Source organism: Cucurbita pepo, chromosome 12 (genome assembly GCF_057944985.1).
Source record: "Cucurbita pepo subsp. pepo isolate OVF chromosome 12, ASM5794498v1, whole genome shotgun sequence".
Lineage (NCBI taxonomy): Eukaryota > Viridiplantae > Streptophyta > Magnoliopsida > Cucurbitales > Cucurbitaceae > Cucurbita > Cucurbita pepo.
In genome coordinates this window covers 11,400,079-11,412,235 of record NC_141809.1, presented here as the reverse complement: position 1 = coordinate 11,412,235, position 12,157 = coordinate 11,400,079, and the positions used below count along the sequence as shown (strand labels likewise).

Genomic DNA, 12,157 nt, shown 5'->3' with positions numbered 1-12,157 from the left:
GTCGCGAGACTTCAGATCGGGTTCAATAACGCCGCGAGCTTTAGGTAGGAGCAGGCGCTAGTGTACGTCGGGCAGGGAGGGACAGACGCGCCACCGGAGATGGATGAACGACGACGCTTCCACAGGTGACAGCAGCCAAGCCCACGATTAGGGCTATTGAGGCGTTCGGGCGAGGAAGACGAAGCGGCGGGCGCGGGTCGACCCTCGGCATTCTGCGGTTCGTCTCGGCTGGCGTGCAGCCCACACCTCGCAGGCCGCGCTCAGGCCCACCATTGGGCCTCGTTCCTTTTCGGCCCAAACCAGAGGTGCGCCCAAAAACCCTGCGCCGTTAGGGTTCTTCGAAGCCCATCGGTTTCGGCTCCACCAGCGGCTCGGCCAGGTCGGCTCGGCTGTGCGGCTTGGCGGCGCGGCTCGACAGCTTGGCGGCGCGCTCGGCGGCTCGACATCCGAATAGCATACCGGTTTCTAGGTTTTTGACCCTTCTGGAGTCATTCCCACCCTTGTTTCAGCCATCTGAGGTCAGTATAACTCCATTGCGATAAAATAGATTGTGATAGGGACGTACCTTCTTAGCTAGGCATAAGAGCTAGTTGGGAAATGGCTCTAAGTGTATCATGTTATCTTATAGGAGGTAGTTAGGCGTTGGAGTTAGCATTGTGGGTGACTTCGGCCAAGGCCAAGGAGGTAAGTAACCTTACTGTTGGCGTTAGTTTTGTATGTATGTTGGTGCGTGCCCTGTGGCCCTTGCATGCACCATATGTTGTTGCTGTATGCTAGGTTAGGTGTTTCTTGCCGTGAAATGCTATGCATGCTTTGTTTATGTATGTGATTCTTGCAGTGAATTGCTATGTATGCCATGTTTATGAATATGATGTTGTGACGCGTTTTGTCGCCCTGTATATATGATGAGCTTGATTGACATGTTATGATTGTAATGAGAACCCCACATGCCATGAATAAGATGACTAGTATGCTATGTTATGCTTGCTCAATGTGGACCCGGTTATGCTATGTTATGCTTGCCTAATGTGGACCCGGTTATGCTACGTAATGCGGCGAGGGGATGGAGCGTCGTATGTGTAATGCCATGGAGGTAAACCTTAAGAACCTCATGCACGCTATGGTTGGGGCACTCCCCCGTTATGCTACTGATGGTACGGATGCGTATATTCGATATTGTGTTCGCCACGATATCATGCAGGCCCTCCTTTGTCCGTGGCGTCCGGTATTGTATGTCATACATACCCGACCAAGCCAGGCCCAGGGAGTTCGCTTGCGAGCTCGCCTGGTGGGCCCACAGTCACACACGTGGGCCATGTGTGGGAAATTACCATGCATCCACCCCCGCCCGGACAAGGCAAGGGCCTAAGGCCATGAGAAGGAATGGAAGACAAACCTCTCTCTCAGCTGCGTTCTTCTAACATTGTGCGGCATGTATGGTAATGATGTGCGACATGTATGGGTATTCTCTGTGACATGTATGTGTGTTGCGTGCGTCATGTACGTGTATTGTGTGCGACTGCTTGCATGTATTGTGTGCGACTGCTTGCATGTATTGTGTGCGACTGCTTGCATGTATTGTGTGCGACTGCTTGCATGTATTGTGTGCGACTGCTTGTATCCGAATGTATGAATATATGCTTAACCCCAACAGTGGGGCGACTTACTGGGTATTTTATATAATACTCAAGCCACGTGCTACCAATATTTTTCAGGAAAGGGCAAGGCTCCCATGTACTCTGTGACATGTATGTGTGTTGCGTGCGTCATGTACGTGTATTGTGTGCGACTGCTTGCATGTATTGTGTGCGACTGCTTGTATCCGAATGTATGAATATATGCTTAACCCCAACAGTGGGGCGACTTACTGGGTGTTTTATATAATACTCAAGCCACGTGCTACCAATATTTTTCAGGAAAGGGCAAGGCTCCCATGTACGGATGACGGTGGATGAGGCGAAGGGCCATGGAAATCTTGAGGAGGGTTTGTTGTGTCGTAGCGCCTGTTGGATTATCTTGGGTTCTTAGTTTTGCGAATTGTTTTCTCTAGTCTCTGTTGATTACTTTTAGGCTAGGTTGTCGCAATTGTTTTCCTAGATATGAACGGCTTAAATTGATGAATGCATTTTCGTTGTTGATTACTTCTAGGCTAGGTTGTCGCAATTGTTTTCCTAGATATGAACTGCTTAAATTGATGAATGCATTTTCGTTACCGAGGCTGTTCCATGTGAACTCTTGTCCTGTTGTTTTGACGAGTATAAGGTAACGTCGCTAATTAGGGTGGAGAAAATTAGGGGCGTTACAGCCTTCCTAGATTCACTGATATGGAATCAACCCATTACCTCGATTATCAATATTAATAATAAAGAAAACTCGTTTCTAAACTCGTGATTCAAGAAGTTTGATCAAATATCATTTGGATGGTTTTAGTATGGAAGTTCTATACACAAGAATTTGCAAAGTAAAAGCTTAGCTCTCGACCAAACTAGAATAGAAACAAAGCAATAACATGAATGTCATGAATGTCTATTTATGGCCTTGAAAATAAAATTTATAATATCCCACCGTTGATTGAAATAATCTATTGCATGATTAAGACACCTTATTTCCTATCATTCACCATAGACAAGATTGCAGAAGAAATGAGAAGAAGATACCCACTATACAAAGGTAGGATAAGGTGAGTTTTAGGGCTACCAGAAAGAGGCTGAAAATGATGACATGGCTGGTTCATTTGAACTGACCGCATCATTCAAATTGATCTTAACGATTCAATTGCTTATTGAACCTACATATGAATTCACGCTCTAATACTTTTGGTTCCCTATTGTTGACACTCTTAGGCCATGCACAAGAGAATTTTGGAGAAATTTGAATGCCTACGAGACTCGAACGTAAACGAACAAGTAGCCATTTCAATCCTTTCTCAAGAATTACTTGCAGGAATCACTTGGAATTGACCTAGATTACTCATAATTAAGGGAATATGAAGAGATTAGGCTAAGAACCACACTTAAAAGGACCTAAAAAGGACATTTTACTTGGGATTTACGTATTAAGATCAATATTTTCTTAGTTTCGAGATTAGTTTAAGCATTTTTCTCTTTACAACATCGTGAAATTTGGTCTCTAAGATCCTCAATAAAATCCTAAAAGTTCAAACTTACAAAAAAAAAAAAAAAATGGTGAAAAATAATTCTTGTTGGAACTCCGGTGTTACAGAGTGACCCTATTTTGAAAAAGAAAATTAGCCCCTTAAATTTCTCTTCTCGTTGTTATGTATATATATGCCTATCTAATTTCAATAGTGGAGTGTCTTAACGAGAATTTTCAATACTCACCATTTAAATATATCTTTTTATGGACTTTGTTTACGGTAAAATTTTAGTAACATTTAACATGCGTTGTTTTATTCGATGTTTTTTTCAATTTTTTTTAAAGGAGTATTTCGAGCAAGTTTTAAAGGTCGGGTTTGAAAGTGTTTAGGTTACTTGTTTCTAAAACATTTTTCTATTTTTAAAATTTAAAACTATTGTTTTGAAGTAACCATCTTGGTTCTATAAATGATTATAAATAGAGAACTTTCACATCATTTAGGTGGAGTGGTTTTATCAAATATTTTCATTGTATCGGAGCTTCTTCGGTTTAGTAACCCTAATCCTTTCTTCTTTATTGCTTCTAACTCCTCTTCTCATGATCACCATCAAACTTTCTTCCTCCAACTATATTCTTTGGAAAAGTTAACATCTCCTTCTTCTTCAGAGTCAAAGACATGTTGGATTATGTTGATGGAAACCTTCTCAACACTCAGCACCAATATTTGGCGTGGAAAGTACCCAATCAACGGCTTCTCTGTGTCCTGCTCTCCTCTCTTACCGAGGAAGCCATTGTTGTCATTGTCGGTCTCTCTATTGCACGTGACGTTTGACTTACATTAGAGACTACGTTCAACTATCATTCGAAAGCCCATGAACTAAGACTCAAGGATGACTTGTAGCTGATGAAACACAGCAACAAACCTATTGCTGGATATGCACGTATCTTCAAAACAATTTGTGACCAACTTCATGCCATTGGCAAAAACTCCGAGGACATTGATAAAGTGCACTGGTTCCTCCGTGGACTCAGCACTGATTTTTCAAAATTTTCTACTGCTCATATGGTTTTCACCCCTCTCCCTTGTTTTGCAGATTTAGTCCCTAAAGCTGAAAGTTTTGAGTTGTTTTAGCGCTCCCTTGAGTTTTTTGACTCCACTCCTACGACATTCACAGCCACTAATCGTGGTCACACCCATGGAAGTCACTCTTCTTCCTTTAGCAACTAGTGAGGTTGTTCTCATTTCCCACAACAACTCTTCCAACTGAGGACGAACCCACTCAGGTTAGGGTTATCGACCACCTTGTTGTCAAATATGCCATACGGATGACTATTATGCTGACCGTTGCAACCAACAGTACGTTCGACCTAATTCTGTTCATACTCGCCGTGCTGAAGCCTTCAACACTCCTGTTCTATTATTGGATTTGAGGCTGCTGATTGGTTTTTGGACACTAGGGCTTCGACTCATATGATTGCTGACCCATCTATTTTAGATCAGTCTAAAAATTACACATGTAAGGACTCTATGATGGTAGGAAATAGTGCATCCCTACCCATTATCCACACTACTATTCTTTCTTCTATTTCAAATATTCATTTTATTAGATGTCGTGGTTGTCCCTAAAAATCTTCTTTTCATTAGTAAGTTAACGTCTGATTTTTTTTTTATCCGTTACATTTATTAATAATCTTCTCACTATCAAGAATCGTCAAACATGAAAGGTGGTCGCAACTGGTAAAAGGGACGGAGAGCTATATGTGCTAGAGCGTGACGACTTTGCCTTTATTTATGCCCTTAGAAACAAATCTTTACGTGCTTCGTATAATTATTATGTTATTTCTTTTTTAAATAAAAAAAGTCATATTTCTCTTACGTCTTTATTGCCTTCTCCATCATTAAATAGTACCTGTCAGCTTGCGAAAAGTCATCGATTGCTTTATTCCCGCAATGAACGTAGGTCGTCTCTTATGTTATATCTTATTCATTATAATCTTTGGGATCCTTTCCTCGTCCAATCCAATTCGAGTTTTTTTTATTATGTTATTTTTATTGATGATTATTCTCGATTCAATTGGTTTTACCCTTTAAAATTTAAATATGATTTCTTTGATATTTTTATTCAATTCGAAAATCAACATTCTGCTTGTATCAAGGGTTTTCAAAGCAATGAAGGTGTCAAATTTACTAGCACTTTTCAAAACTCACTTTCGTACTTCTAGCATCCACCATCAACTCTCTTGTCCATATACATTTGCTTAAAATGGTCGTGTTGAGAGAAAACATCGTCATGTGACTGAGACTGACTTGACCCTTCTCTTTCGCTCCATCTTTCTCTCTGTTCTTGGGTTGACGCCTTCAGCACTGCAACTTATATTATCAACCAGTTGCCTACTCCACTTCTTGGAGGTAAGTAGCCTTTGAACTCCTCTATGGCTACTCTCAGCATTATCACAATATTCATCCCTTTGGTTGCTCTGTTTATCGTTACTTGCGTGATTATATGCCGAACAAACTTTCTCCCTAGCATTTCTTGCATTTTCTTAGGTTATAGTCTGTTTCATAAAGGGTTTTATTGTCTTGATCTCAGCACCACTAAGCTATACATGACTCGTCACGCTCAATTTAATGAAACTCACTTTCCTACTGTCCCTAGCTCTCAGACCCAACCTCTTTCCTCTCTTCATATTTCAAACTTCTTGGAACCACATCTTTACCATATTGATTCATTACCCCCTACCACTTCTTCACCGCACATTCCTCAATCCAGCTCATCTTCGGGTGATATTTGTTTTGACCCTGTGGATGAGTCTCTGCAGGTTAATACTTCTCTTGCATGTTTCTCTTTGCCACCTTCGACTTCTGATCCGACCTCTATTGAACTTGCTGTTGATTCCTTTTCTTTTTTGGGCTCTCATCCTATGATCACACGAGCCAAAGCTGGTATACTCAAGACTCGTCATCTAGCAAATCTTGGTATTTTAAGCTCATATGAACTTCTTTACGCTCTTCTTGCATCCACTGAGCTAATACAATTCAAATATGCTGCTAAAAATCCTGCTTGGGTTGCTGCCATGGATGAAGAAATTTGAGCTTTACAACAAAATGACACTTGGTTCCTCGCACTGCCAACACCAACAACGTGGGCTCTAAATGAGCGCTTCACATTAAATATTTACCTGATGGATCCGTCGAGCACTTCAAGGCTCGTCTTGTTGTCGTAGATTATACTCAAGTTCCTAGTCTCGACTACACTGACACTTTTAGTTCGGTTGTCAAAGCTACTACTGTCCATGTTGTGCTTTCTCTTACTGTCAACTCTGTCAATCAATTTTTGCATGCCCCTACTGCAAATCACTTTCTTGCTGTTACACGTATTCTTCGTTATGTTAAGGGAACAACTTTGGTCTTACCTTTTGTCCATCCACTATTCCTAGTGCGCTAGTGGCTTATTCGGATGCTAACTGGGTTGGTTGTCGCGATACTCGTCGTTCTACATCCGACTATTCTATTTATCTTGGTAACAATCTCGTTTCATGGAATGCCAAAAAGTAACCTACAGTCTCATGCTCCAGCTTTGAATCTAAGTATCATGCTCTTGTCATGACAGCTAGTGAACTTCTTTGGGTCACGCATCTGTTGCATGACCTCAAGGTCTCCTATTTCACAGCGTCCCTTACTCTTACGTGACAACAAAAGTGCAATTTTTTTTTTATCTCTAATCCCGTCTCTCACAATTGGGCCAAACATATTGAATTAGATTATCATTTCCTTCGGAAACTTGTTATCATTGGCAAACTTTGCACACAGTACGTACCTTCCCATTTTCAAGTTGTTGACATCTTCACAAAAAGTGTTTCTCGACCTCTCTTTAAATTTTTCAGATCCAAGCTTCACGTTCGTTCAAATCCGACGCTCAGACGAGAGGGATAAAAGAGAAGAGAGGAGATGAAGGCAAACCATTGTAAATGAGAATGGATAGCAAACATTACATTTCATAGAACAAACCCAAGGTAATCAAAATGAGGACATGCATCACTTTTATTGGACTCAAAACATAGTTTATCAAACACATTAAAACAAACACAAAACAAAGCTGCAAAAATGGCAGCATTATTTAGTACATTAATACTAAGAAGAGTTGACGTGGAATCACAGAGCTTCTTGATCAGTCACAAAGGTGTAGTTATAGCAATTGCTTCCAATGTAAATCCCATCATCAAAGTGTTGAATTACGACTTTGCCATTGGTAAGAACATCTCTTTGAGTGTAGGAATATGGGATGTCACAAAACCCTTTAGTGGCCAACACTTTGGCCTTCACCCGACAGTTTGGTGGCACTGTCACTTGATGTTCCACCTCCCTTCGAGACACAGTTTCTATAGTTTCTCCCCATGTTACTTCCCTTTTGAACTCAGCAGAAATTGACAATTCTTGACTCGAAATCTCTGGACTCCCTGCTTCAATTGATATTTTCATCCCTAACTTCGTCCCGACCGAGTTTGACCATGTCGACGACTTCGAATCTTCGTACCGAAGCTTCACCTTTTGCAACTCCGGTTCGCTGTTCTTGTTCACTATCTGTTGACAATATGAAGAAATGATTATATTTGTTTGTTAAAACTAATGTGGTATAGAATCGAAGTCTTTGTTCCATGTTTTAATGTCTGTCTGTAGGCTTACCTTGTCCTAGCAGATATTGTCTTCTTTATGCTATCATGTCTGATATTGTTTTCTTTAGGCTATAGCTTCAGATATTACCCTCAAGGTTTTAAAATGCATATGCTAGTGAGAGGTTTCCATACTCTTATAAAGAATGTTTCATTTCTCTCTCCAACCAATGTGGGATCTCACAATTCACCGGGCCCAGCGTCCTCGCTGGCACTCGTTTCCTTCTCAAATCGATGTGGGACACCCCAATCCACCCCTTTTGAGACCCAATGTCCTTGTTGGCATATCGCTCATGCCACCTCCTCACGGGCTTAGCCTCCTCATGCCACCTCCTCGTTGGTAACAACCCAAGTTCACTCCTAGCAGATATTGTTCTTTTTGAGCTTTCCGCTTCCTTTCAAGGTTTTAAAACGCGTATACTAGAAGAGGTTTCCACACCCTTATAAAGAATGCTTCGTTTCTCTCTCTAACTGACGTGGGATTTGAAAATGAATATAAATAAATAACTATAAAATAATATAACCATAACCTATAAACTAAAGTTATTGAATTAACCTCTTTAGATATCATTGTCATGGGCGTCTCGTCATAGTATCGAGCATCTAAAACTCGAAAATTCACATCGTAAATCGCCCTTGAAATGACAAGTTCTTCAATCTCGAGCTTCGCCTCAGCCCCAATGGTGGTCTCAGCAGCATTCAAACAATTATCCTTCCCCTCCGTAGTCAGCCTCTTGCAGAATCGGTCGTTTCCTCGGTTGCGAAGCGCTACGCCATGGCCATCACCAAGTCGAACGGGCCAAAACAGCGTGTTCGGATCATCAAAATCATGTTCAGTGGCTTTGGCATGTATCCAATTAGGATCACGAATCCAAAATTTACCCAAATAATCATTTTTAATCCTCACATGTCCATCAGCCGTGGTGAAGATTTGGTTCCCCACCCTTGGATCTCCCACATCGGATCCTGAAAACTCCAAATATTTAGTCCCAGAAGAATGGACTTGGAGATAATGACCATTGTTGCCCTTGAACGCCACATGCTTTGGAAGTATGAAGAGAGTGGACCAATCAACCACTTGAAACAGATCCGACTCGTCGTGTTCGAATCCGGAGCTGCCAGCGAACAAGGCGTCTTGGAATTGGCTGCTTAAGTGTTGTCGTAGTTGAAGATATTGACCGAGTTGCACGTGTTTGAAACGAAAGGCCTTTCGATCGTGGTCTTTGATGGGCTCGAACAACGTCGATGAGAATTTTGATCTGTCTTCATTAGGTTCGTTCGCCGTTGCAACGATGTACTTGGATTTACCCGACCAACGAACCCAATATTTGTTGTTGTAACAACACCTTCAAAATAATAAATAAATAAATACATAGTTCGTAAAAGTTGAGAAACTAAATCGAACGCACCTTATATGCACCAAACCCTTATTGGATTTCTCCTTAGCTTTTTCGACCTCGAACTTTGCAAATGGATTCACCACATGAGTTCCAGTGAATTTGAGAAACCCATGCATGATCTTATCGTCGTTAATGTAACGAAGATATCGACCATTTGACTTCGATTTGATAGTGAAGTATTTAGGAACCGTGTCTTGGCTTTCTTCCTCCGATCCGTACATGGCTTCAATAGGGTGTGATGAGCACAAGATTAATGGTGTTTTTGTTTCGTTGAAGAAGACTGTTGTTCGTTTTATACTTAAAGATAGATCACGAGCTTCTATACGTACGCTTAATAATTCGTTACGATATGTGACAAAGAGACAAAAAAGAACAACTAGAAAGATATGGGCAAAAATAATGGCAATGGACCCAATTATGGAACCAATATGAAGTCATGAAATGAGTGAGCAATAATAGTCCAAACTTTGTCGCTTACCAATTATTCAAACCCAATTATTTATTAGTGTCGTGGCATGGCTCGACTGTCGATGTTGTTAGAAATATCATACCGAGCGATAATATTGCAATAATATTACAAGAGTTTAAACACACCCGGACATGTTCAAATATTACAAGATTAGATCAACCTTTTGAAGTTTTTTTAATGTTATTTGAGTTAGCTGTAACACCCAAACTCGATAGTTACGTAAATTTTTTCAGTTTTTTCCCTAATTTTCAAGTTGTTTTTTTTAATTTTATCGAAGAATATAGAGACTTATTTTCAAGTTGAGCTCGAGAGAAAAAAAAAATGCTTTAAAAACTTTAAGAACACGGGGAAAATTAAAAGCAAACCGTGAAAAATTAGGAAAATATGGTCCAAGTCAGCTTGAGGGGCAAAATGGTATATTTACTCTTTCTTTATGAAGGTCTTCGTCTAGAGCGCGCCCCTGATAATTGCGTCGTTGTGCCTGGGCTGTGAGGGCTCTTAGCCACATGGATAGTTCAATGTGCTCATTAGCGCCTGATCCTGAGATGTGGATCATCCAAGGCACATTAGCATGGCGTACTTCTCCTGTTTGAACCGGGGTTTGAAACCAAACTTCTCCTCAGGAGGATAGATGGGTCGATTCAGGTGAGATCCAATGTAGATCCAACTTTCTATTCACTCATGGGATCCGGGCGGTCCGGGGGGACCACCTCGGCTCCTCTCTTCTCAAGAATCCATACATCCCTTATCAGTATATGGACAGCTACGAAAGCATTAAGAACTGCTTTTATTTTATTAAGAATTAAAATAAAACAATAAATATGAATGTAAGAACCAAAAAAATTCATGGTTAGATATTTTGTCTTAATTTTTTCATAGATTTGTAAGATTACGTGGGAAATAAGCCTGGAGTTTTTTGTATGTTGCCTAGGAGAGAAACCACACGAGTTCGTGAGGAAACTAAGAAGAAATCGAGCTGGAATCAGAGATTAGGAGGTTCAGTAAACATAAACTTTCTACCTAATTTAAATATTCATATTTCATCTCGATATTAAGTAAAAATTACCAGAAAATATCTTTGACTAGATGGATTAAAACTCCGAGAAATAATCGAAAAATTCACTGGTCACGTGAGAGAGTATGTTAGCTAAACTCCCATAATAGACATCATACTGTCCCACCTGATCATTATGAGGTAGCGCCTCAACCCAAGATGTCGATCATTTACATCATAGACAAAACAAGCTACTCGAGTAAAAGAACATACAAACCTCTAAGAACAAGTTTCAAATTAGAGATCTACTCGGAACTTCGAAGTGTCTTTAGATACTCAAATAGAAGTAGTGGTTAGGTCTGAACTTCCCAGAGCATAGAAAAAAGTCCGTTTAAACCTATTGAGTTAAGAATATGATGAGAACCTCAGTATATTATTTACCGGGTATTTGTATACTCATCCCTTAATATTTTCATTATTTAATTAAACGATGTTGTTAGCCGAGGTGAAGTAGTACGTGGAAGTCTTAAAACCCTAAACCAGTACGATTATTAAATTATATATCGAATCGAGTAGGCGTTTTCAATAATTGAAGAAAATTATGAGAGGGGACCACTACTTTTATAGTTTAATAATTGAATAATTGAATAAATGATTTTACTCCAAACGTATGGGTATTTTAGTATTAAAAATAAATTTATTTTGAAAAGAAGACGTGTACTTCCCACGTGTGTCCTTTTCTGGAAACACGTGTCAAATATCTATTGAATTATTGGATTTTGTGATCCAATTAAAAAGAGCACGTGCGCAAACACTGCACAACCAATAATTCAATTAAAAAGTCAGCAATTATTCAGCTTTTGTCGTATTCTCCACTCCAATTTTACAAAACATAGGTGGATGAATTTGAATTTGAATTTGAATTTATGATCATAAATTTCGATTTCGTAAGATTAGATTAAATTCGTTATTATTCGACTTCAATCCGACATAATTAAAGAGATGGACGTGAGATCTTAAAGGAAGGGAACTTCCATTAAAGAACCTTCATAACTCTCTAATTCCTCCGTCTCTAGTTCTATTGCAAGGATACTTGAGAAATTAAAAAACGATTATGAAAGTAATCACACATGACTCTTGGGAGTGGGGTTGAGAATCTATTAAAAACAACTAAAATCCACCGTGAATCTCAACAACTCATCTGTTTAATCTATGTTAGCCGAACTTTCCTCATTATTGTTTATTTTCTGGTTATTTTGTGTTTTTCGACGGTAGTTTAAAATCACCAACACAATGATACCTCAAAGCTCACTTAATTTACCGCAATAAAAGTAATAAATAAGATAGGTTCTATGTGGAATCAATAATTTATTTATTACTTGCTGCTTGTGATAGTGTATACTTGCACGTGTTTTTGTGAATATTACAACATTTTATTATATACATCCATAAGTGATCAAGTTTTTGGCGCAATTGCTCGAGAATGTAATTGGGTTATTTTACTTGATGTAGATTTTCGTGAGTTGG

The 12,157-nt window shown here is 39.7% G+C and overlaps 1 protein-coding gene across 1 annotated transcript; it reads right to left on the bottom strand.

Annotated features, from left to right (window-relative positions):
* Positions 1 to 7,111: 7,111 nt before the first annotated feature.
* LOC111807833 (uncharacterized) lies at positions 7,112 to 9,443 on the bottom strand. Its single transcript, XM_023693716.2, has 3 exons — positions 9,177 to 9,443; positions 8,324 to 9,113; positions 7,112 to 7,678 (listed from the first exon to the last, which is right to left on the bottom strand). The coding sequence occupies exons 1-3, from the start codon at positions 9,386 to 9,388 to the stop codon at positions 7,250 to 7,252; spliced, it is 1,431 nt and encodes a 476-aa protein (XP_023549484.2). The 5' UTR covers positions 9,389 to 9,443; the 3' UTR covers positions 7,112 to 7,249.
* Between the last annotated feature and the right edge of the window lie 2,714 nt (positions 9,444 to 12,157).

Coding starts and splice junctions, on each gene's coding strand:
- LOC111807833 (XM_023693716.2), bottom strand. CDS start 9,388: ATGTACGGATCGGAGGAAGAAAGCCAAGACACGGTTCCTAAATACTTC. Junction 9,114..9,176: donor AAGGGTTTGGTGCATATAAG/GTGCGTTCGATT, acceptor ATTATTTTGAAG/GTGTTGTTACAACAACAAAT. Junction 7,679..8,323: donor TGACAATGATATCTAAAGAG/GTTAATTCAATA, acceptor TATTGTCAACAG/ATAGTGAACAAGAACAGCGA.